A 25851-nucleotide genomic window follows, 5' to 3' on the forward strand; every position below is an offset into this window, starting at 1 on the left:
TAGTCCAGATCTCTTAGACCTGGCTCTATTCTTCACCCTCTGAACTTATGCACTCCTAATAAACAATTTACCATGTTGATTGCCTACTCTGGATCTTAGCCTACATGAACAGATAGGACAAGACTTTTTTTTTTCACCCCATACCATGTCTCAGGTGTCTCTAACAGTGCCTAGTATCTAGCTCTCACTGAATGTTGGTTGGTTGGAATACACAGTTCAAGAGACAATAGACCTCCTCATGCCACCTTGTACTCTGTGCCTGCTGGATGCAGGGGGCTAAGTCTTGTAACCAGCCACTGCCTGCTGAGCCCTGGGCTATCTGGCTGGTGCTACAATTGTAGACAAACACAGAACATTGTCCCTGGGGAAGGTTATGGGGAGGCAGATGCTGAGACACAACCAGGACATGGATGACTCAGAAGCTGGCTTTCATGGAGGTAGCTATCGGCCTACAAATACAGTGAAATGCAGGAGTGTGGGGAAGAGAAGGGCAGCATGGTGGTGTAGCAGAAAAAATCTCTGATGGTACATGTATCCCACGTGGGCACTGGTTCTGGTCTTAGATGCCCCACTTCTCGGTCCGGCTCCCTGCTGCTGGTCTTGAAAGGCAGCAACAGGCGGGGGTCAAAGCCTCAGGACCCTGCACTCACATGGGAGACCCAGAGGAAGTTCCTGGCTGTTGGGTTCGGACTGGCCCAGCTCTGGCCATAGTGGCCATATGGGCAGTGAACCAGCATATAGATCTCTCTCATCTGTAGCTCCTTCAAGTTAGGTAAATAAATCTCTACAATTTATTCTTTTATTGGAAAGGCAAATTTCTACAAAGGAGAGACAAAGATCTTCCATCCGATGGTTCACTCCCCAAATGACAGCAATGGTTGGAGCAGAGCTGATCTGAACCCAGGAGCTCTTTTACATCTCACATAGATGCAGTGTCCCAGGGCTTTGGGCCGTCCTCTACTGCTTTCCCAGGCCACAAGCAGGGAGCTGGTTGGGAAGTGGAGCAGCCAGGACAAGAACATGGGATGCTGGCACTTGCAGGAGGACTGACCAATTGAGTCATTGCAATAGGCCCCATTAAATCTTTTTTTTTTTTTTTTTAAAGTGAAAGGGGGCATCTCAGTGCTGTGGTGGTGAAACAAAAGAGAAGCATCTGGAGAATCAGGACACAGTGAGGAAGCTATCCAGAGTACCTGTGAGTGTTGGAATAGTGGAGAAAGGGGGCACAGAAAAGTCTGGGCAAGCCTCGATGGCTGTAATGGTGGAGTCAGTGGGCAGAGCTATGGAACAGCAATAATGGAAAAGTGCTGTTGTGGGACAATGTCTACACCTAAGACAGCTGGTATCATTACTAAACAGGAACCAGAGGGGTCTTTTGTCCTCCATGTCCTGGTAGGGAATATGTTGGAACTATGGTAGGATGACGTTACCCAAGCAGAACAGGCCAAGGAAGTAATAAATGGCCACAAGAGAGAACGAGGGCATACACTTTGTCTTGGACCCAGAGCTGCCCAGGATGCAGCGGACAGGATGTACCAGGAATCACTCCTGAATCTCAGGAGTGAGTGGAGTAAGGGGCACTGAGGGGTAGGAGCAGAAACTGCTGTCTTGCTAGGTTAAGAGGCAGAGGTACACCTAACATCCTTGGGTGCTAGAAGCCAGGGGAGGAAGGAAAAAATATCAAAGTGGCCAGCCAGCTCGGTACTGTGAACTGGGTGCTGAGCCTAAGCTAAGGCTAGGGCAAGGGCAGCTCTCCAGTTCTCCTGGTTGATGGGGTATGTCTCCCACTATAGCTGATGAACATCCCCACAACCCCCTTAACCAGCTCTCTAATTCACGGCAAAAAGCATGAGGATCCAGTCACAAAGGCAGTAAGTACACACAGTCCAGGAGCCAAGAGACCCAATTGAGGCAGCAAAGGGCCTTTCCTCTAACAATGTGCTCAGCTGAATACTGTTAAGAAAAACTGCAGGGGATGCCTCAATGCGCTGGGAGTCAGCAGAGGCTCCCCCCCCCTGCCCCGCAAAGAAGGGACACTAAACAGCATCACAGGCAGATCCAATGCCGGCAACCAGGACCTGCTACTGCTATGAATGGATATCCACAAGGAATCAGGTCTCCTTAGTACACCTGGCAGCCTTGTCCCCGCACCTCTCCTCAGAGCACAGAAAAGGCAGGACAGGTGCCCAACTGAAGAATCAGCGCCATGTGGGCCCAGGGACCTGGCTTGCTCCAGCCTCCCCAGTGCCTTCACCTCCACCTAAGCAGAAAGGGCTGGCAGAGGTAGCAATCCCCAGGAAATTGGCACCAGGGGAAAGACAGCTCAGTGTTTTGGATGACCCTCTGAATCACTCAGCTCCATGAAGCCTCTGTCCTCCCTGGAACCAGCAGGGCAGGCCACGTATAGGTTAATTTTTTTTTTTATTAGGATTCAGGTTCCAAACAAGGTAAAAAGCAGTGGCAAGAAGGGTTCGGGATAGGTAGGGGATGACCAGGGAACACCAGGCCTAGCTAGGTGGGCCACTGCCGGAGGCCAACTGGGAACCTGGGGTTGAAAGGGATCGGGAACAGGTTGTCAGGGGCCAGCCTAAAAGAGCAGACGAAGGTTAGCGGATGGTGTATCGGACATAGGGGACTTCGACATCCTCGCCACTCTCGTCGTTGCAGCACAGCTCAAGCACCAACGCTCTCACATGGCGGCCCAGCTTTCGCTTTGACACACGGCTTACAATCTCTGTCATCCTGAAGAGGGGTTGGGAGTGGGGTCAGAGAGGAAGATGGCAGGACAGGAAGCACGGGTAGGTGGGTGGGCAGGCAGCGAGGGACACAGGAGGTGAGAGACAAAGCAGATAGCCGCAAGTTGAAATGTCCCAACCCACACACACAAAGCCTCCCCAGCATGCCCTGCAACCAACTCACGGCTGGTCCAACCGCTCCTTGAGCTTCGCCGCTGGCATGAAGAAGGAGTAGAGCATGGATACACCCTGCGACAGCATGGTGATCTCCAATTTGTGCTCTGTCTGGAAAAGTTGTAAGACAGGTGACAGCAGGGTTATGAGAATGAAGAGGCCAGCCAGTCACCTGCAGACCTGGCTCACCAGATGTGGATGAGTGAGGAAGGGGGCCTTACCTTAAAATAGTCAAGGAATTGTTTGAGAGTCATCTCCTCACCATTGGGTTGCAGCCCCTGAACCTCGAAGCGATCCCACAGTGTCCATTCTTGGTTATAGTACTGTGGGACAAGGAGGTTACAGTAGGAATGGGGCTGAGATGGCCCAGCCGCCTGTGTGGCTCCCACTCCCCACTTCGGCATGTATGTTACAGCAGATCCCAACTCTTGTTCTAATCCTCCTGGTTTCCTTCACACTCTTAGCACTGAAACCCTTAGGACTAAGAGGCTCTCAAGCCACTGGGATCCTGTTTTCTTCTCATTTCCCACCTGCCTGATGCTCTCACTCGCTCTCTCTGCTCTATCAACTTTTTATTATCCATCTGCACAGAGAAAGTGCGGCACAAATATTTGATAAATAAAGCAAGCCAAGTGAACAACATACAAAGCATCCAATAGATATTGACCACTATTACTGTATAGTTATAAATATTCTCCCAGGGCACATTCAAACATCTTAATGAGTTCCTTACAGGCAGAATCACACTGGTGCTTAATACATGACAAATACTCAAACAACCTGATCAGCAAATGAATGACAAGGCACACACTAAAGGAGTAGGTATACATCAACAGAAACTGTCACCTGGTGACAGCATATGATGTGAACCAGAGCCAGCCCTAAAGACACACCCCACCCAGAAACTCAGCTGCTGCTGTAAGCCCATACCTGGTGACGTGGTGCAGCCAGCGGTTCAGAAAAACCGAAAAACGGTAGGGCCAAGTTAAGGAAACCATTCTTGTAGGATTCGAGGTGTCGGTGCCCCTGTACTACCTTGTACAGCTCCAGACACACAAGGCCAACGACAGCTGCTGTGGTCGTGGCAATGGCTGGGATGATCTTCCCTGCAATCAGCTTGCTCTGTGGGATGGGAGGGGACCAGGAAGGTGGGAGGTAATGTAGCTGCAGGAGGCTCGGGTCAACACGAGGCGCTGAATGAGGGCATGTCAAGCCAGGACAGGGTGTCGGGGGGACACCAGATCTAGATTTCCCCTCACCTTGTGCCTGTCTGCAGGGGGAATATCATAGTTTTCGGCTCGAAGGTTGGAAGCAGCCACAATGAAATCCATATGAAAGTTTCTATCATCATCCTGGTATGAATGGGAAGACAGAAAATGAGAAAAGTTTCCTAGTCTCCCCCTAGGAACATGGGTATTTTCTACCACAATTGCCTGCTTAGATTCCCCTAGCTTACAAAGTCATAGCTCGGAACACCTACTCATTCAGAGCCATGAGGCAGGTCCTGTGGCCTGATCTCCACCAAGGCTTGGGGGCTGGCTCCAGACCCTCAGACTCCTGTTTTCTCCCACCTGTCCGTGCTCAGCTCACCCATTTGCCCTTCCCAGGGTCCCCCACCCAGCACCTTCTCAAAATCAATGGGGTACATCTTGAATCCACGGAGTTTGTCGGGACTGGGCAACGTTGCCTTGAGCTCCTCTAGACGACTATCATCTGCATGAAGAGAGGGACACCATCAGCTTGTCAGCTCCAGGCCGGGGTCTCAGGTGGAAACTGGAGCCCAGGGTGGGGCACAAGGCAAAAAGGCAATACAGGATTTGCAAAGGAGTGACATGGGTGTCCATGGGGCAAAGGGGAAAAGTGGAGCAGGAAAAGAGTACAAATTAGGGCAAGACAGAAAGAAGCAGAGGGCAACAAGAGGAATCTCTAGAGACAATGAAGAGGGAAATGAAAACATTGGGGGGCAGAGGGAATAAAGAGACCAAGACAGGAAAGTCCTGTGGAGCCTGGGCAGAAGGGGGTACAGAGATATGGGAAGACACGGAAGACAATCCATAGGAAAGCAAGGGATGGAAAAGATCCATGGAAAGTAAGTTGTAGAAAAATACACAGATGTGCATACACAGGAGGGAGACAGAGAAGGTACAAAAAGGGGCAGGGGATGAGTACACACGAGCATGAGAGAGGTGAGAGAAAATATACAAAGAGAAAAACCAGAAGAAACACACAAAGGAACGTGAAGGACTAGCCATTTCCAGAGGAAGATGGGAGCATGGAAACGGATGGGAGACAAGAAGGGCAAGATAGGGGAGTTAAAGGGCTACAGGTGTGAAAACACTTAATGTGAAAAAGTGGGCTTTCACAACTTTTTACACCAAAATATGCTTCTCTTTTCATTTCACTTTCCAGGGTACTTTTGAAGGTACCCTTGTGTGTAGATCAGCAACCAGTAAACTACCATAACGGGATGAAGGCACACACAGGGAAACCCAAGGACAGGAGTGGGAAACCCAAGGGCAGGAGGCATGGAAAGGGAGGTAAGGCAGATAAGGAGGGAGGAGAGGGCCTGAGGGTGGATCCCACCCCCTAGATGAAAAGATCAGAAAGAAAAGCAGAGCTAAACCAAGGCTGGTCCACCCAGAGTAAATAAAAAAACAAACAGCTCTTTCTCCTGAGGGCAGCCAGGGTAGGAGAAGGTGGGAGGCTCATTTGCACTCAATTGACCTTCCTGTAAAACAGGACTGCAGGCTGGAAGGAAGGAAGGTGTGGGTCAGCCTGGGGTGGTCACAGAGCCAGGAGCAGAGGACTGGTGGGGGAAGATGGGCTAGGACGGAACACACATGGGCGGCGACTCCTGGCCAAGAGGCCAGGCACCCTCACCAACAGAGGCATTGGCACTCTGCAGCTCTTGGTCAGAAACGTGGATCTTGACTCCAGACTTGGGAGTAAATTCGGGGACCTGTACAGACTGCAGCAGTACGGCCACGGCAGCTCGGTCCTGAGAGCCCGCCAGCCCATAGGTTTGGGCAAACAGGTTGGCAGCAGCCATCACATAGTCCAAGTGCAGGGGCTGGGAAGGAGGAGGACAGGGGAGTGGGGGAAGGACTGTGAGTTGTGCAGACCCACAGTGTGCAGCCACCTCCACCTTCCCAGACACCCACCCTCCACCTGAACCCAGGGGACTCCCAGGGAGTAGACTTACGTTGCTAACATCGAAGGTGAGTGGGTGAGGACAACGTTTAGGCCCAGACCAGAAGGGCGCTCCCGAACTTGTGAGCTAAGCAATAGAGAGACTTTTGAGGAACAAAACCATAGAGTGGAGCCCTCTCTATCAAACCAGACTCCTTGCCTTGGCCCTGAATGTGCCCCACCACACTATCCCTGGCGGGGCACTAGAAAGACGCGTCAGTCACCAAAGCCCTAAACTACAGGGTTCCATCGATGAAGTTCCCAAGCCAGGCAAAACCAGGGACCACTATCAGTTGTTGCCCCCCCCACTTTGTCACAGTCAATTTAATGGACTCTTGGGGTTGACCAGGCATTGTACTAGCCCAACAGCTAATCCTTACAGCCAATCCCTATTGTTTCTATTTCAGAGATGAGCAAATAGAAGTGCAGGGATAAGCTGTGCAACTTGTCCAAGCTCAGGTGAGCCTAGGATTCGAACCCACAATGATTTCTGTGCTCTTGACTCTATTAATTCTTACCCATAAACCCTACAGGGCTGACTGGGAGTTGGGTACGTATGACCCAAATCATTCCATAGGGAAGGGAAACAGACATGGAGTCTCTGGCTCCAAGGAGCAGGAATGAGAAAAAACAGGCCAGGTTTAAACGTTCTTCTGAGATCCCCATGCCTCAGGCAGACCCATGAGTGGGTGGGGTCACCTGGAAAGACCCATCCCCTCCCCAGCCCTGCAGGGGGGATACAGTCTGCTAAAGGAAGCCAGCAAGCAGGCAATACCTGGTCGGGAGGGAAGTTGTGCAACAGCTGCCGGATATTGTTAGAGTACTGGGTATGCCAATGGTGGCAAGCCCAGGTCACACAGTCTGCCCAGTTCTGTGGTCGTTGCAGCACCAGGCTGCGCTGCACAGCCTCCAGCACCTCCAATGGCTGAGTACCCGCCAGCCGCAATGTCCGATCCACAAACTTGGGGTCTCTATCAGGAAGCAAAGGGAGGGCAAAAGTCGGGGGGGGGGGAAGGGGAATGAAGTACACTCGGACAAACCCAACCTTCCCCATAGAAAGCTAGCTGTGACCACTGAACAGCAGGAGGCCCAAGCATTTGCTGCCTTGATGGAAAAGCATGGTTGGTGCTGAAGGCAGAGGTGGCGAGGCACAGCCAGGCTGCCTTTCCTGGCAGGCCCCGGAAGACAGCGAGAAGGCATCTGATTGACTCACGTGAGGTACTGGTTGACATTTTCTGCTGGCTGCTTGAAGAGGCCTTCAAATTCATCCCGAGCCCACTGCAGACAGAGCATAGATTAAAATGATTAAAATGGGAGGACCAAAAAAAAAAAAAAAAAGAAAAAAAAAAGAAAGCTAACAAGTAACAACCTGGGGTTTCACACGCAATCAGTGCAGTAACAAAGTAACCAACTGCACAACAGCCTCTAAACTACTGCTCCAAAAATATCGCGAACCCTTTTAAAGATGTATTTATTTGGGGGAAAAAAAAGATGTATTTACTTGAAAGGAACAGTTACAGAGACAGACAAGAGAGGAAGAGAGCGACCCTTCATCTGCTGGTTGATTCCCCAGACGGCTGCCAGGGTTGAGTTGGGTTAGGCTGAAGCCAGGAGCCTCATCCAAGTCTCCCACATGGGTACAAGCGCCCAAGCCCTTGGGCCATCTTCAACTACTTTCCCAGGTACATCAGCAGAGAAATGGATTGGAAGCAGAGCAGACTTAAAACAACATCCATATGGGATTGTGGCATTGTAAGTGGCAGCGTAATTTGCTATGCTGCAATGTTGGCCCCCAAATTTTCCCTTAATATCTGTGTACCTCACTCTAGGTACATTATGCCTTGTTAACACACATTGAAAGAGAGGTATTACAAAATAAATTTCAAAAAAAATTCAGGGTCAGCACGATGGTATAGCAAGTTAATCCTCTCCCTGCAAGTGCCAGCAACCCACATGGGTGCTGGTTTGTGTCTTGGCTGCTCCACTTCCCATCCAGCTTTCTGTTGGTAGCCTGGAAAGGCAGTAGAGGACGGCCCAAGTCCTCTGGACCCCTGTACCCATGTGGGAGATCCAGAAGAAGCTCCTGGCTTCAGAGTGACCTAGCTCTGAGCATTGTGGCTATTTGGAGAGTGAACCAGCAATGCAAGATCTTTCTCTCGGCCAATAAATAAATAATAAATGTTTTCCAATAAACAAATCTTTTTAAAAAATGAACCCAAACCACAAATGATCCCTATCCAGACCCTGCAGTTTCAACAGAACACACGCCAGAGCCTCTGTCTTTGAGAATTCTCAGGAGGGTCAATGCAGTCATCAGCGAGTTGGTCTGGGTTATACAGGTCTGGACAGTAGAGATCCAGGTGCAAATTCCAGCTCTGCCATACAGGACTTTATTTTGTGACTTTAGGACATCTAACACCCCCAGCTCTGTTTCCATCTCTGAGAGTACATATGTAAGAGTGAGTTACAACAGCGCCAGCCTAAACAGTAAATGCAACCTTTACAATAACCCTGTGAGGTAGATGTTATTATTATCTCCAGATCTGATTTGACAGAGGAGGAATATGAGGCACAAAGAATTTCAAGTCCCATACAGCCTAGCGAGACTGGTGGCTACACACACACACACAGCCACCCTAGAACCACAGGGTCAGAAAGGAAGCTGACAGATGGAATAGGTTCTTCCCTCCCCTCCCCAGCTGCTTCCCACTCTCATACTATACTACCATCTAAACATTCTTAATAACCTGGCTTCAAACATTGCACTACGAATCATTCTGTCAGTAGCTGATAATTCTTGGGTGCTATTTCTTTTTAATTAAAATGCTATTTAAAAGGCACAGACTGACAGATATCTCATACACTGGCATAGTTCCCAAATCCCAATGATAACAGCCAGGGGACTGGGCCAGGCCAAAGCCAGAAACCCCATCTGGGGCTCCCCTGTAGGTGGCAGGAACCCAAGTATTAGGGCCATCATCAGATGTCTCCCAGACACATTAACAGGAAGCTGGATTGGAAGTGGAGGTGGGATTCACTCTCAGGCACTTCCTTAGGGTATGCGGGTACTCAAGCTGTGGCTTAACCTATTTACTGCCCCAATATGCCAACCCAGCTTGGTTAGGTTCTGTTTTGTGGATCAGGTATTGGTCACCTAAGACCTTACTTTGTAAAACTTTAGCTAAATGATATGTACACTGTCCAGCACATATGCACATTTTATACACACACATACAGTCATCCTAACAGGTCAACTGTTAACTCATTTTGATCAAATGCAGCGGAATATGGACTGAGTCCTAGACAAATTGCTAGAAAAGATGGTAATAAAAGCAGAGGCACTGGCACAGTGACTTTTCAGGCTAATCCTCCACCTGCCGATGGCTTGGGAAAATAACAGAGGATGGCCCAAGGCCTTGGGACTCTGCACCCATGGGGGCCAGCCAGAAGAAGCACCTAGATCCCAGCTTTGAACTGGCTCAGTTCTGGCCATTGTAGCCATTTAGGGAGTAAACCAGTGGATGGAAGATCTTTCTGTATCTCCTCTCTCTCTGTAACTCTGGACTGCATCCTATATGGGCACCGGTTTGTGTCCTGGCTGCTCCACTTCCAATCCAGCTCTCTGCTTGTGACCTGGGAAAGCAGCAGAGGACAGTCCAACTCCTTGGGCCTCTGCAAGATCCAGAGGAAGTTCCTAGCTTTGGATTGGTCCAGCTCTGGCCACTGTAGCCATTTGGAGAATGAACCAGTGCATGGAAAATTCTGTGTCCCTCTGGGTAACTCTGTCTTTCCAATAGAAATATATAAATCTTTTAAACAGAGAGAAATGACTGGTACATTTTGTTGAGCATGAATATATGGTTATTTTGGTTCCATACCAGTTCTCTATTGGGAATGATTTGCCACCGCCTCCCTCCCAATAGATGTTTGGCGCCTGCCTGGGGACATTTTCAGTTGTTTCAACAAGAGACTATGGCACTGCTGTATGCATCTAGTGGGCAGAAGCCAGGAATGCTGTGGGACCTCCTTCCTATAACTACGAGCTGGCCCCAGAGGTCATAGCGCCAAGGTGGAGAATCCCTGCTCCACAGGAACAAATCCCCCTTTTGCAGAGGCACACAAAAGCATCAGGGAGTCAAGTGTTGAGATGGCCATGACACGCCCCAATGGAAAGGAGAGACGACAACATCAACAAAAGTATGAATCTAAGCCAACAATATGGCAAATCCCTGACCATTGCTAAACTTGGGCAAAGGCATAGTATTTGGGTATTTGTTGTACTCCTCATACTTGTCTGCAACCAGAGGGGGAAAAAAAAATCACAATGAAAGTGAATAATGAATCGTCCCCAAAACTGGTGCATGCAGCTGGGTGGAGGCGAGGCAGCGGCGGTTTGAAGAAAAGTACCACTTAAACTTGGACATGCACCACTGCAGGTGCTCCAGGTACTGTGGCAGGGAGGCAATCTGGGTGCTGCCCCTAGACCCTTTCCTCTCACAGCTGCGCACCTGCAGAGTGTGCTCGATGGCATTAGGGAAGTTCTTCAAGGTACAGATGGGGATGGACTTCTCAGGTGGGTCTTGGCTGGAGCTGTAGGACTCTGTCAGGAAGGGGATCACCACCTGTACATTGCCCTTGGTGCCCAGGGTGCCTGATTCAAGCAGCGGCTTCCGGTAGTACACACAGCGACGGTCCATGTACATGCCTGTGGGAGAGGTAGGGAATGACAACATGAGAGCCAGGTACAGCAGTATCAGGAAAGAAAGGTAAGACGGGTAGAGATAACAATTCCCTAACACACACATACATACATACATACACACACACACACCCACACATACCCCAGTTTTGTCCTCGACCTCCTCACCCACTGCCCAACTCACGGGCATCCACGTTGTCCAGGGCATTGGCCACACCATCCAGAGTTTGGAAGAAATCGTCGTCATAGATGCGTTCAGTATCAGGACCCACACGGTTCTGGTGGCTTATCACCCGGATATGTGGGTTCATCTGATGCACAGCTGCAGCAGCCGTGTCAGACTTTAATTTCTAGTGGGGAGCCCGGGTAGAGATAGGGGAACAGAACTCAGTTATTGGTTCCTTCGCCCTACAAACATCTATAGAGAGCTGTCCTCCTGAGGACTGATTTCCTCACGCTAGGGAAGATCAGACCAAGTTCAGGAAGCTCCCTGGTTTAGCCAGAGACAGCTCTGTGGCAGGGCCATGAACCTGGGGCTGTGGCACATGTGGCTAGGATTCAGTGAAGAGGGAAAACAGATGTGTACATTGCTTTTTCTACTCAACAGCGATTGTTCTTTCCACTAACTGCACCCAGGGTTGGAGCAGAAATCCCGTCACAAAAACCAGAATGACAGCGCACAGACAAGCAGGATCTTTGCAAAGCCCCTCTTTGTTCAGAACCCTTTCCTGGCTCCCATGCCGATCGCCTAACACCACTTCCTGGAAAAATTAAGCATGACCTGTGCAACTCTGCTGGGAGAGGGCTCTTAGGAGAGTGAACCTGACTTCACTCCATGAACCTCTTCCCATAGCTGACTGGTATGTATTCATCCACTGTAAATAGCCTTGGGACTGGTATCGTGGTATAGCAAGTTAAGCCACCACATGTGACACTGGCATCCCATAGGAGCACTGGTTCAAGCCCTGGCCATTCCACTTCTGATCCAGCTCCCTGCTAATGCACCTGGGAAAGCAGCAGAAGACAACAGTCCAAGTGCTTGGGCACCTGTCATCCACATGGGAGATCTAGGGTGGATGGAGTTGCAGGCTCTTGGCTTCAGTCTGGCCCTGCCCCAAGCCACTGCAGCTATCTGGAGAGTGAACCAGTGTAAGACCTCTCTCTAACTCCAACTTCCAAATAAATAATCTTTTTCTAAAACAAATCAGTCTGTATACAATTACACGCCGAGTTCTGTGAATTTTAGTGACTCAAACCTAGAGCTGTCTTGGAGGGCCTGAACACATTGCCACAACCAGCACTGAGAAAAGGTCAAAGGAAACAGAAGGGCATTAGTTTCTTGAGTGAATTTCAAGAGAGACCGAGGGGAAGTAGAGCCAAAAGAAAGAGATGACAAAACCCCACCCTGGTCCATATGGTGCTCACCGTGACGTCCCAGGGCCGAAACAGAAACTGTCGATTCAGATTCGATTTCTCAATGGTGTCCATGTCTGTGACAATTATTTCTCCATTCTCCCCACAGCCCAGGCCAATCATGGCAAAGTTCTTGAGCAGCTCACAGCCAATGGCCCCCGCACCCACCTAAGAGAGAGCCGAGAAGAGAGCCAAGCCAGTCAGCGTGATGGAAGGTTGGAGCAAAACCACCCATCACTCCTCACTACCCCTGGAGCCAGCAGGAGGGGGGAAAGAGGTTCTAGTGCCACATCTTCAAGTCCCAAGACCCACAGTCATTTGAGGAAGGAGGCAGCAGATAGGCGAACAGACACATATGAGCCTCTCCTTTGAAGTGATGTGATATGGGTCTAAGAACCAAAAGACCCTCCTTGCTGAGATACAGGAGGTGGCTCCAGCAGGGCTGGCCTGAGGCCAGGGGACGCATAAGCAGCAAATGTCCAAGGGGCTCACTCACCAGGAAGTACTTCTGCCTGCCCAACTTCTCTTGCAGGTCTGACCCAAATACAGCCACCTGTCCATCATAGCGGTTTTGGCGCTGCGGAATATGAAGGGTGGTGGTTCAGAGAGGGACCGCCTCCCGTCAAGGTGACCCCAGTGACACTTTCCCCACAGGCCCTCCTCACTTACCGGGAGGCACATGTCCTCTGTGAGGGCCTCTTTGTCCTCAGGGAGACACTCAAGGGCATCAAAGTACAGCCACTGCATGATGGGTGTGAACTTCCCTGAGCAGGCCTGGGGATAGGCAAGGAGAGAGGAGGTGGCCAGACATTAGCTAGGGCCTCACTCAGGTGGACAAGTGGTGGTGCCAGGGAAAACACCTGGTCCACACTCAACCCTCTCCTTCCCCACGCATGCTCACCTTCATGACCTCCTGGGCAGCCAGGCCCCCAATGAAGGCATTGATGGGTGCCAGATCCCCAGCTGCCACATATGCCAGGTTCCGGATAAGGTCTGTATCCAGGTTATCCTGCTGCACGGCCGGCGACGCTTTAGCGTTTACAGCCTGTGCCAGGGTCACCAGCTGTGCTGCATCCTCCTGCAAAAATTAATTAATTAATCAATTAAAAAAATTCAGAGAGGTCATAGACCACCAGGGGAAGAGGAGAGAGCTAAAAGGCTAGAGCCATGGTTCCACCCCAACCTGTACCCACCTCGTTGCGGGGCCGGGGTGGCCGGCCATGCTGAGCACAAAACCTGTGCAGGGCTTGGAAGCCAATGTGGAGCTGGGCAGGGCGAGCGAACTTGGCGAAATCCGTCACCACAAAGTCAGGCTCTGCCAGCGAAGCCGCCAAGGATTTCTGGGGTGGGATTGGAGATAGACAGGGCATCAGACCTAGAAGAGAGGGACAGAAGAGGGGAAACCGCAGCGAGCCAGCACCCTGCAACACACTCACAAAGCCAATCTTCTTGGGTACTTTGACTTGACTGACGATGCCTCCACGTATATAATCAGAAAAGTTGGAGGTGTCGCAGATACTAAAGGTATAAGGACCTGGGATAGATGGGGAAGCCGTCAGTCTTACCCATCCTCCCTAAAAGCCCACCACACCTGCAAGCTAAGAAATACAACTTATTTTTCCCCAGCTCAGACCCCAAGTACCATCTCTGCCATCCAGGGTTCCACAGGGGGATCAGAAAGTATCTTATCTGTCCCGTATGCAACTCACATCCTACATCAGCCTGCATCTCTGCTTCCTAACCCAATCAGGTCAAATGCAGACGGCTCCTAATCTGCCCTGGTCACATGCCAGACACCTTGTCCCCCATAGCTCAGCTTCCCAGGAACCCAGCACCCCTAAGAAAGGCTTTGAGGCTAACAGTAGCTCTCCCACCCCACATCAGCTCTGCCTACACTGGGTAATTTTGTCTGTGGGTGGTCTCACACACCCAGGATGTATATGTGTGTGTGTCTCCCTTCCCTGGAAACCCAGGCACACGCCTCCCCACTCTTTGACCCACTGGCCAGCGCCCAGGAGCCTAGCTGCTCACTCTCCCATGGCTCCCCCATGGCCTCAGCTCACCCAGGACTTTGATCTCTATGAGTTGATTTCCATTGAGCTCAGTCATGCCCTGTACTTCCGAAAAGGAGACAAAGTCACCACTTTCAAACCCGTGTCGGGCCTCATCCAGGCAGGTAACCACACCAGGGTTGTCCTAGTAAAAGGAGAAGTGGGCCTCAGAGGTGGGCTCGGGGTACCAGGAGCAGAGAAGTGGAGCAGCCACTGCCCAGCTGCCCTGCCAGGAACCCCAGAGCCTGATTTCCTCACCTTGGTGATCATAGAGACCATGGCACTAAGCGGCTGTTCCCCATTGGAATCCGTAAGGATCATCTCTTCCCCAAAGTCACAGAAGAGCTGCCTATAGGGCAAAACAGGGGCTCAGACCCAAAGCTCCCCCGCCCACAGGACCCACGTATCCCTCCACATGCAGCGAGTACTTGCTGAGCAAACTCAGTCCGTCACCGCTGTAGTTACTGCAGGAAATCGGTTGGCACTCAGGCCACGTGGGGGACACAGCAGTGCAAAGAATCCAAAACCCAGGTGGCTAGGGGAGGGACAAGGGCACAAAGAGCCAGGGTGGGGGGATCATGGCCTAGGCCTGGAAGAGGTTAGGGACAAAGGCAGCAGGCAGGTGTGGCACTCACCCAAACAGGCCTCTTGTGTCTGCTACTACCAGCTTGATGCCACGACTGTGACAGAACTCGCCCACACGCAACTGGTCCTCCAGGGGGCTGTTAGTGAGGACAACCACCTGCCAAGATGGGGAGGTTCATACTAAAGCTTGGGGCCTGGGATGGGGGGAAAGCCCAGGGGTTGGAAAGGGAACAATGGAGGGTTAAGGGCCAGTCTCAAGGTCAAGCTGTCCAGACTTTTCGCTGCTTCAGTCCTCTTACAAATACAACATGCTGACTATACTGTGTGTCAGACTCCCCAAGGATGAGCCCTGGCAAGGAGAAAACCGAATTCCGAGACAAGGCTGGAACGGTGAAGAGGTAGCCAGGAGGATGGAGTGTGGAGAAATGAGCTGACTCATTTTGTTTGACAAACACCTACTGCTGCCTGCCCACAACCCTGCCTTGCTGGTGCCCCATGAGAAGCGGGCGGGGTAAAACTGGCTCCAGCGGGAGTCTGAGCTCACTCCTACCACACCCACCTGCTCCGGATTCCCAGGGCAACGCCTGCTCAGCCCCCTGCTCAGTTCCGATCTTTCGGACTTTGCTCTCTGCCTCAATATGCCCCTCCTGAGGCACCAGGGTCAGAGCCAACTGCTCCATCAGGATTCAGTCGCCCCGCTCTAGCTCCCTGGGTCACCCCTAAGCATGATGGGACTTTTTCAGCAACACCTCTATACTTCATAGCACATGTCAGCTATTCAACCTTCCCTGCAACTCAGTGAGGTGAGCACGGCTTCCATGCCCAGTCCACAAACAAGAAAATGAACAGCCACACAATATGGGTCCATGGCAGGGCAGGGTCCATGGCAGGGCAGAGTGGCCCTGGATTCCCCCAACACCAGCTACATGCACATTTCCTCTTTCCCCCAAGGCCGGGTATGATCGATATCTGACCCTGCCTACATCCTCTGGGTTCTTACAGCATGCAGCCTGGCATGCAGGGTCAGGCCACTAAGCAAGCGGTGACCACATACAGCAGCCCAAAGACAGGCTCCAAGAATAGGGTAGAAGGCTGTACCTGGAAGCCACTGAGGAAATCCTCAACGAGGGGTCCAGTGTAGGCAGTGACGGGCACGTAGCTGTTGAGCTCGGCAAGGCGGGGCTGTGACACCTCAGCACGGTTTTTCCCAATGTCCTCCTCCCGAAGGTAGAACTGCAAAGGGATCAAGTTGGGAGGCAGGTGTGGGCGGCTGGGGTGGCCTGTGGCACTGGTATTGCAGCAGGAGGGAAGTGGGCTGGGGAGAGGTACCTGCGAGGAGAGGTCAGCCCACTGGGCAGTGCCCTGGTCATGGAGGGTCACAGCCTTGACCCCACCAAGGATGATGTTCTTAGCAATCTCCACACCCAGGCCTCGCAGGCCTGAAACTAGTACGCTGGATGTCTGGAGCCGCTTCATTGCATCGTGGCCCAACACATACCTGCCAGGTGAAGGGGCACTCCAGGTCAGTGGCGGGCCCACCAAGCCTTCCGCCCACCCTGCTGGGCCCAGCCCTGGCCCCACTTACAGTTGCCGGGAGTAAAGGCCCTCATCAATATCTGCTTCGTTGCCGTTCCTCGCCATTCCCTGGGGAGGGAGAGGAATCATGGGGTCAGGAAGGGCTGCAAGAGCCGGGCACAAACAGTGGTGCCTTCCTGCCAGTCTTTCCCCCAAGAGAGGGCAGACACTCACGTTGGTTGGCACCGAGGGCACTTGGGACAACACGGATTGGGAAGGGGAGCAGTTAGAACCCGGCTTTGGATCAGGCCCGGACACGCGACGTTTCTTGGACAGCGGCGAGCTGGACATCTGGAGGGAAAGAGGGCAGATGTGAGCACATGGGCACACTGTTTGGTCTGACGATGCCAATGGCGAGCAGGGGTGGGGCGGGGAAGACTTCAAAACACCTGTACCCCCATTTTACACAAGAGGAGACAGGCAGATGGGTGAGGTGACTTGCCCAAGGTCACTCAGCCGTCAGAGGTGACGTCTGAACCCAGGTGGCGTGGCTGGCAGATCCACGCAGCTCACCACTGAGCCAGCTGCCTCTCCCCAGCTCAGCGTAATGACGCAGAGACTCCTCCGATCCTGCAGGATGACGGGAGTAACGAGAACGGATTGGGGGAGAAGTCAGGAAATGGGTGTGGCTTCAGGAGACAGATCCTGCTGCAAATCTTGAGCCGGCTATTCCTTGGCAGCTATGGGCCTCAGTTTCCTCATCTGTAAAATGGGGTGTGTGTATGTGTGTGTGTGAGAGAGAAAGAATACCACTTACCTTTCCCATGGGATTGAGATAAGAAAAAACACAGACTCTGGAGCCTGGCCCAGTGGGTTAGGCTTCAGTAATAAGCAGCCATTCTCCTCTCTCTCAATCCCATGGATGGCAGGGGGAGAGAGGGGTGCAGGCTGCAAGAGGGAAATGAGGCCTGGGCATCCACCAGGCTGGCATGATGTCAAGAGACACCGTGCGTAGGGAAAATCTGCTCCCCAGAGGGGCTTGGGGAGTTTTACAAGGCCCAATCCCAACTTTGAGAGGAAAACCAGGGCTCAGATTAAAAAAAAAAACAAAACAAACTTTCAACGTCTTGTCTACACTTGCAGGCCCTGAAACACACTGAGGACACTGGTGAGTCCTGGCAGAGTCTCTCTCTGTGCCAAGGCCCTCCCTGCGGGCTTGGGAACACCATGAATACTCCCAGCTCACAAGGCGGGGGGGAACCAGAGTGCATGCAGACACGCTGGGTGACTTGACCAAAATTCCCAGAGTGTGGCTAAGCTGGTATGAGAGCAGGATCTGCTGACTGAGGCTCAGGCAGGCTACCCCCTGCTGCTAACGGCGGTTAACAGCAACAGTTCTCACTCTGGGGAACCAGGGGTCAGAGCCCTCACCCTCTCAGGTAACCTGCTGAAGGTCCCTTGCCAGCTCCAGGATACAGAACAACAATCTGGCAGTGGTAGTGATGGGTATGAGTGTGTGTGTGGGTGTGTGACTCAATCCAGATGTCAGAGAGCAGGACCAGGACCCCTTTGCCTTGAAGCATGGGGCCTTTGCTTGCTTATACCTGAGCCTTCAGGTCATACAAGTCCTCAAGTGGACCTCAGATTCCACCTGCCATTCCCTTGCACTCACCCCAGGGACAAGAGCTTCCTACCATCTACCAGGAGCATCCTGCCTGGCAGGCCTTCACAGGGACAAGGCTTTGGTCTGATCCTGATGGTAAACATGGACTCCACGACCTCACACTCACACCACAAACGGGCAAACCAAGGCTCAGGACTCTCTATGCACTCACACAGTCATGCAGCTAACTTTAGGGAGTTTGTCGAATGCCTCCTGGGTGAATGGAGTCAGGACTCGGCACAGAGCCCACCCTAGGAGCTAAGCGACACACGAGGGGAGGCCGGAGGCTGGCTAGAGCCTCTAAGCCTGCCAAGTGGCCCGCTGGCAATGCTAAGAACCCACCTGGGCAGGAAGAGTCTTGGTGAGTTAGCAGAAAAACAAAAACAATGCACACACCACACTTACTGGCATTCTCATCTGGCGAAGGGGCTCACTGTCTCTGAGCCCCACTGTGTCTAACAGCTGGGACAAACGCACTGTCCTTTAAGGGGTTGCCGGGAGGCTTCAAGAAGCCACGATCTGTGGTCAGAACTCAGTGACCTGAGGACACGAGCTCTCGCGGAGGCACCTGCAACAGTCTGCGTTACTCATTTTGTGATCTCCTTTGCTTCGTCATTGCTACAACACATCATCTTCTCACTCCCCGAGACAGGAGGAGGGGCCAGGGAACTCTGAGGCGGCTGGAACTTTTTACCTTGGGCTGCCACGAGTGGCAGCTTTGAGGTAAATGGTTCCAAAGTAGATCCCAATGATAAATGTTTGGACCAGCCCTGTCTGAAGCAAGGCAGGTAGAAGAGCTCTGGGAGCAAACAAAACAACCCACCTCCCCTGAAAATAAAAAAACCTGCCAAAGATCCCCCACATGCAAAGAGGAAACAAAGCCCTAAATCAATCCTTTATCCCATTTGCTCAGCCTTCTCCTATAAGGACACATATCCTGGGAATTGTTTGCTAAAGCTTTGAACTGGGACTGAAAGTAACCTGCAAAACTTCTCCACGGGGGCGGGAGTCAAACTGATCTTCAAGCCCCACTTACTGCATCCCCAAAGCAGCAGTGGTTGGGGGCGGGGTGGGGAAGAGTCCCATGAGTGGATCTGAAGGAGGTCTCCGGGGCCACAGGACCAGGAGAGAGGAGCTAAGGCAGAGGGGCCTGTCAAATTTCTAGGGGAAGTCCCTGGGAATATGAGAGAAGGGGGGAATCAGGAAGCAATTGCTGGAGAGTGAAAGGAGGGTGCAAAGGCAGATTTGCTCCGGGCGCCAGGCTCCATCTGGGTCTCTGCAGCAAGGATCTTGAGGGGAGAGGGGCTGGAGAAGGTGCAGTGGAGGCTTCCAGAGGCTGCGACAAGGAGGGAGGAGGGAAGCAGGTGGACCTCACAGAAGCCATCACAGAGACTGGGTGGGCGATTGTTGCACCTGGCGCAGCTGCTGGGGCCTGCAGGGAGAGGTTATTCTCCAGCAGAATGCTGGGGCCCTGCGGGTCCACTGGCGACAGAGCAGAAATCCTTGAGCAGGGGAAGCAGTATCCGTGACGTGGAACGCCAGGAGGCAGCGCAGGAGGCAGCGCAGGTGGCTGCTGGGAGCTGGGAGAGGTCCTGGAGGATAGGTCTCCAAGGCAGGAGCCCCAGGGGGGCACAAGGACCCGCCCGTGTGGTCTCTGAGAGCACACACACTGGGCTAGGTACCACGGCTGCCAGAAGCCGCTGGGGAGAAGCTGAGTGCAGAGCGCCAGCCTGAAGGAAGCCACACGAGTCAGCGTGGCGTCGCGTGGCTCTACGGGCACTCCGCACAAGCCGAGAGCAGATGCCAAGAATGGGGTTTTTGGTTTTGTTTTTCTGTTTTGCTACTCAAGGGGAGCCCACCAGGGTCGGGGCAGGGGGAGGGGAGTGGTAAGCAGACCTCCCGCTAGCTGACATTCAGGGTCCTAGGAAGCCAAAGGGCCAAGCCTTGCAAAGCCTCTAACGGAAGAAGCTGCAGCCTTCGGCTGGAGAAGGAACAGCTGAAAGTAATGCACAGTTCGGGGCTGAGATAGCAAGCCGAGTCCTCGGGGAAGGGGAAGGGGAAGGGGAAGGGGAAGGGGAGGGAGGAGGGGCCAGGAGCCCACTCCGGGCTTTCCAACAGCAGATGGCCACGGGATTAGGTATCTTCCCTCAGTCCGTCGCTCCTCCCACCCCCCACCCCACGTCTAGCCCCTGGGAATACCTGCAGGGGGTGGAGGGAGGGGAGAGAGAGACTACTGGGGAAGGTGCTGAGACCTAGGGAGGTGCGGGACTTGGCGGGGGAGGAAGATCCCCCTACAAGCGGAGAAAGCCTCTAAGGGTTTACTCTAGGAATGGAAGGAGCCTAAAGATGGATGCAGACAGGAGCCTCCGAACAGGAACGCTGAGGGAGCGGCAGGGGTGGGGGGAGGGGCACGGGGACGGACACAAGGTTCCAATGGAAGATGCTACCGTGGGAGAGGGTCTCTGACAGGAAGGCCGGGAGCAAAGAGCCTTTCAGAGGATGCAAGCCCTGGGTCTGAGGCTGGGGGGGTGGGGTGGGTAGAGGTCCAGTAAGAAAACGCTTAAGAGAAGGTTCTCAAAAATGCAGACCGTATGGTCTTGATCGCTAAGTTTCCCTCTCCCAAGCCAAAGCGGCAACACTGAAGGGCTAGCAGGCACGGCAAGGGAGATTTGGGAGGGAAAAGATCCTTAATGCATGCCACAGCATGGGGCTCGGAACAGCAAAGCTGAGCACAACGTCTCCCCTGGGAATGAGGGAGGCACAGAGATTGTGATCTGAAATGCAGGGATCGAGACAGGGATGGGTCCCTGACTACCGATCTTGGGCGCTAGTCTCCAAATGCAGATTCTGGAGTTGACCCCAAGATTAGATCTGGAAGCCCAAGGGAGTAAGGTGGTCCTAGCCCGGAAATTAACTCCCCGCCGCATAATCGGCACCTCCCTCACACACCCCACCACCTCCAGCCCGACCCTCAGTGCCCAAAGTCATCATGGCTCGCGCCGACGTCAGCCTAGCCCAGTGCTGGTTCATGCCGCTCTAATGCCTTCCCAAACCCTCGCCCCTGCACTGAGATAGGCTGTTTTTTACCAATGCCGGTTCCCCGGGTCGCGCCGCCGCCAACTCCTCAAGGAGCCGAAGCCAAGCCCGGCCGCCACCCTCCTCCTTCTCCCCACCGCCTCGGCCGCCTAGAATCGCCGCCGCCGCCGCCTCCTCCCCTGGCCGTAGTGGTTCTGTTCTTCACTGCTACCTCCTTCACCTCAGTCGCCGACACAAGATGGCGGCTGCTGAGCCCAAGGCCGGAACAAAACCTTGGGTTCCTCCCCCAGAAACCCGGATGCAAGAGGGCCGCGCCCATTCATGAATCATGTATAGTGCTCCCAAGCAGGTTATTACCCATTCGGTAAGAAAGTAAATGGCTCCCCCTGGTGGCTACTGTAGCGATCGTTAGGGAAACAGGTAAGTAGGCCACGCCCTACAGAACACGAAGGATGATTTAAGTGCTACCATCAAGCTGCAACAGAAACCCAGACAGGACCTCAGGGCCATGCTTTCGATCACGAGTCCAATATGAAGCCGATTGACTGGCCGACTAACACCCAGAAGCCAGAAAGCCGACGTTAAAACAAGGAAGTCACAGCCCCATTGCTCATGAATAATGCACGATCCTGCAGCAGCCCGGAAGCCAAGGAGACCAAGGCTACTTCTTAGTCATGCATAATGCATGAAAGCCCAGTGGGCTGGAACAAAAGGGGCGGGCCTGCCAAATGCCGAATCTAAATTGGGCTACCGCACGGAGCACTAACTCCCTCTGCTTCTGAATAATGAATACTGCCGCAGTAGCTCAACCTAGAGATTCAGAGAGGTCAAGGAAGGTTCCACCCACTTCATGATTTATGCATGACGCTGGCTGAGCAGAAACACTCGAGAGGGCGCCGCCTAGCAAATAGGGATTACGGTAGTATATCGAAAGCGACAGAACCACGCCTTCCCGTTCTTGAGCAATAGAAGACGTCGCAGAGCCCCAGGGGGAGTGTAGACCCTTCCTTCCCCCCATGTCTCCCCAACACCCCCCAACTAAGTGCTTAGGAGCTAGTGCTGCTTGAATGCATCCGAATGCAAACATATATGCCTTTGGCAGGTTCCTCAGTTTCCAGAACCGTTAAGATCGGAATAATAGCAGAACGATCCACTTCATATAGATGAAATGTGAGCTTATCAAACCCAACGAGTAGGAACAGTGGTGACTCGACGCTCTGTTGAATTTCTCAAGAAACAAACACAACAGGCAAAAAGTTAAATAAGCACAAAATCAGTTATGCGTAACTATATATACCCAGCTCCTAGAGAAATGCTCCGTGTGGGCTGCTCTTCCCCCGGCTACAAGACGGCAATGATAGCTGCAACTTACCTTGTCACAGATTTTTTTAAATCAGTAATTATGTAGAAAGTTCAAAATGGTGCTTGAAACATACTTGAGCGGAATGGGGCTAACACTGGGAGAAGCGCTGTTATATAGGGTGGGGGACCCATTATGACGCTTCGTTGCTAAGATCACGGACGCCGGAAGTAGAATCACTGGAGTTTTAATCCTGGCTTAGCCACTCACAGACCATGTAACATTTGGCAAATGTTGGGCCCGGCCGCGTGGCCTAGCGGCTAAAGTCCTGGCCTCGAACGCCCCGGGATCCCATATGGGCGCCGGTTCTAATCCCGGCAGCTCCACTTCCCATCCAGCTCCCTGCTTGTGGCCTGGGAAAGCAGTCGAGGATGGCCCAAAGCCTTGGGACCCTGCACCCGTGTGGGAGACCTGGAAGAGGTTCCAGGTTCCCAGCTTCGGATCGGCGCAGCACCGGCCGTTGCGGCCACTTGGGGAGTGAATCAGCGGGCGGAGGATCTTCCTCTCTGTCTCTCCTCCTTTCTGTATATCTGACTTTGTAATAAAAATAAATACATCTTTAAAAAAATTGGACAAATGTGTCTTCCCGTGCCCTAGTTTTCTCATCTGTCAAGTGGGATAATGATAACCTAGCTGCGAGGATTGTTGTGGAGATTAACTAGGCTAATAAAGTAGCTCCACGAGTGTAAACTAGTGATTATTCTCAGGACCTTTTTTTTTTTTTTTTTTTTAAAGGCTCACAGATTTACCAAACATCACACCGCGGGCGAGGACGGATTTGAATTCCGAGCCTCCGTCAGCAACCTGGGATGACAGAGCCTTCTAGACTGTTCAATGCACGCGGCGTCGTGCTGCCTCCAGATGCACGACTTAAACCCTGCAAGCTGCGGAGCAAAGCTCCGCACGGAGCAGGCGGACGAAGGCGGGCGGGGGGAGGGGAGCCATAGAGCCACTCCCCTCATGAATTATGCACCAACCCATAGGGAACTTGAGGCGCTACCCACCTCACGGATAATCAGTCCACGGCAGCTTCCCGTGCAAAATCAAAACACCCGTTCAGCACGCGGACCCAGCCCCTTTTCAATGATTTACAGCCCCCACGTCGAGCGCCTCAGCCGCGAGGGAAGCCCTGGGCTTCCGAGCGGAGCCCCGCCTCCTCATGAATAATAGAGCCAGCCGCGGCCGGAGGAGGCCCGCCGGTGACGTCCCCTCACCCAGAGCCTGACAGGCTGTTCGTTTCGCAGCGCGAACGGGAGGGGTCCTTCTCCAGGGCTGTGAGCCCCGGCGTGTCCAGACTCTCAATCTCCAGTGGCCCGGCACGAGGACTTCTCCAGAGAGTCACAAAGCCCTGAGGCGCCCACCCTCCGCACCGCGACGCCCCCTTAGTCCCGTCCATCTCTCGCTGTCACCACAGCCCGTCCCGAAAACCAGCAAGCCCGACCCAAATCCCACCTTCAACTCTAGCAACCTCGAACCTGCTTTCTGCCCTTGGGCAACGGTCCCAAGGCTGGGCGCGGACGTAGTTAGCCAGCCACGGACCCTGAGAGGCTCTCCAGCCGCCACCCTCCCCCAGCTACCTGCATAAAACACCGACCACACACAGACTCCCTCCTACTCCCGCCCGGGAGCTTCCCGAACCCTATCTCAGAAACGTCCCCTCAAAAGCAGACACCTTGAAATGCCACCCCGGGCCCACAGGCTCCACAGACACCGCTTAGGAGAACCCCGAAGTTGAGGGTTAGGAGAGCACCCGCCTTCAAATGCTGTCCAGGGACTTGGGGGCACCGGGCTCCAGCTCACCCCCTGTGCCGGGCGGAAGCCTCCTTTTCCTGTTGGAGATGAGCTGAAGCCACGGGGCAACGGAAGAAAAAACCACCTCCGGTTGTACTAGAGAAGCCAGAGTTTGCGCGGAGCTCGGAAGCGCGGGGCCTTAGAGGGCCCCGGGGCCTGGGACATACCACACATGCCTTGCAAGAGGGGAGAGCGCCGCCACTCCCGCCCGGCTGGCACTCGTTTCAGTTCCAAATACCCCCATAGACTGTGGTACGTCCCCGATGCGCGAGGCATGCTGGGGTTGGTAGTCCTCCCTGGCTAGTTCTTGGTGCACGTGGTGGGCATCAGCGCCCGGCGAATGAAAAAAATTTAGCCTGGGATAGGGGACCTCCTAGAGCCCTGCTCTGAGGAGATGGAAACAGAGAATGGAACGTTGAGGTGCCCCGGCTGGACAGACGTATCCATCCTACAGATGGGAAGACTGAGGCTCAGGTAACCAAGGAAGTTTGGCCATTTAACATTTTAGATGTGACCCAGGAACCAGCTAGGCTACTGACCTTCCAGCGCCAGCGGTAGACTATAAACATAGTAAATAAGTAAAAATTATCGTCTCACATTTACACATGTGTTACAATAGATATCTGTGACTATAATATATAAATCACGTATAAACAAGCATATGAAATAAAGACTACAACTCCTATGTGATAACAAATGTGTGTATGATGTCAATAAATATCGATATGCTCATAGGGGAATATTTGTATTGTATAATTAAGGATATGAAATGTGCTTAGTTGTACGTGACTTAAGGATGGGAATCCTTGCTTTTTATTTCTTTTCTTTTAAAAATATGGATGCATTGAGGGCCCGGCGGCGTGGCCTGGCGGCTAAGGTCCTCGCCTTGCACGCACCGGGATCCCATATGGGAACCGGTTCTGATCCTGGCGGCTCCACTTCCCACCCAGCTCCCTGCTTGTGGCCTGGGAAAGCAGTCAAGTTTGACCCAATGCGTTGGGACCCTGCACCCGCGTGGGAGAGTGGGAAGAGGTTGCTGGTTCCCGGCTTTGGATAGACGCAGCACCGGCCATTGAGCTCACTTGAGGAGTGAATCATCGGACGGAAGATCTTCCTCTCTGTCTCTTCTCCTCTCTGTATATCTGACTTTATAATAAAAATAAATCTTTTAAAAAATAAATAAAAATATGGATGCATTGGGCCCGGCGCTATAGCGTAGTGGTTAAAGTCCTTGCCTAACACGCCTGTGATCCCACATGCGCGCTGGTTCTAATCCCAGCAGCCCCACTTCCCATCCAGCTCCCTGCCTGTAGAGGGCAGCCCAACGCTTTGGGACCCTGCACCCAGGTGGGAGACCTGGAAGAAGTTCCTGGCTCTGGCTTAGGATTGGCTTAGCTCCAGCCCTTTCGGCTGCTTGGGGAATGAATCATCAGACAGAAGATCTTCCTCTCTGTCTCTCCTCCCCTCTGTATATCTGACTTTCCAATAAATATAAGTAAAAATTTTAAAATATATATGAATGCATTGGGGAGTGGTGCGGTGGTATAGCAAGCTAATCCTATACCTCCCAGTGCCAGTATCCTATATGGGTGTCAGTTCTCGTCTCAGCTGCTCCAGTTCTGATGCAGCTCCCTATTTAT

General features: G+C 52.7%; 1 protein-coding gene across 5 annotated transcripts; it reads right to left on the minus strand.

Moving 5' to 3' along the window:
- Positions 1 to 2406: 2406 nt before the first annotated feature.
- UBA1 (ubiquitin like modifier activating enzyme 1) lies at positions 2407 to 24364 on the minus strand. Of its 5 annotated transcripts, none has more exons than XM_058658235.1 (27): positions 21112 to 21295; positions 16864 to 16991; positions 16596 to 16712; positions 16432 to 16490; positions 16176 to 16344; positions 15945 to 16079; positions 14897 to 15003; positions 14520 to 14610; positions 14274 to 14406; positions 13647 to 13744; positions 13404 to 13550; positions 13112 to 13288; positions 12880 to 12984; positions 12707 to 12787; positions 12223 to 12378; positions 10982 to 11147; positions 10607 to 10803; positions 7312 to 7376; positions 6874 to 7069; positions 6112 to 6186; positions 5790 to 5979; positions 4534 to 4622; positions 4169 to 4261; positions 3840 to 4031; positions 3131 to 3232; positions 2920 to 3020; positions 2407 to 2742 (listed from the first exon to the last, which is right to left on the minus strand). In XM_058658235.1, the coding sequence occupies exons 3-27, from the start codon at positions 16710 to 16712 to the stop codon at positions 2607 to 2609; spliced, it is 3177 nt and encodes a 1058-aa protein (XP_058514218.1). In that variant the 5' UTR covers positions 16864 to 16991; positions 21112 to 21295; the 3' UTR covers positions 2407 to 2606. The 5 variants fall into 5 exon arrangements, with proteins under 5 accessions (XP_058514218.1, XP_058514219.1, XP_058514217.1 ...); XM_058658236.1 differs by lacking the exon at positions 21112 to 21295 and adding an exon at positions 18430 to 18862; XM_058658234.1 differs by lacking the exons at positions 16864 to 16991; positions 21112 to 21295 and adding an exon at positions 24221 to 24364.
- Between the last annotated feature and the right edge of the window lie 1487 nt (positions 24365 to 25851).

Source organism: Ochotona princeps, chromosome X (assembly GCF_030435755.1).
Source record: "Ochotona princeps isolate mOchPri1 chromosome X, mOchPri1.hap1, whole genome shotgun sequence".
Classification (NCBI taxonomy): domain Eukaryota; kingdom Metazoa; phylum Chordata; class Mammalia; order Lagomorpha; family Ochotonidae; genus Ochotona; species Ochotona princeps.

Excerpts from the sequence above, each read along its gene's own strand:
- UBA1 (XM_058658234.1), bottom strand. The coding sequence starts at position 16,712 with ATGTCCAGCTCGCCGCTGTCCAAGAAACGTCGCGTGTCCGGGCCTGAT. Across the intron at positions 13,289-13,403 it reads CACCCCGGCCCCGCAACGAG|GAGGATGCAGCACAGCTGGT; the intron begins GTGGGTACAGGT and ends TAATTTTTGCAG. Across the intron at positions 6,187-6,873 it reads ACAACTTCCCTCCCGACCAG|CTCACAAGTTCGGGAGCGCC; the intron begins GTATTGCCTGCT and ends TCTATTGCTTAG.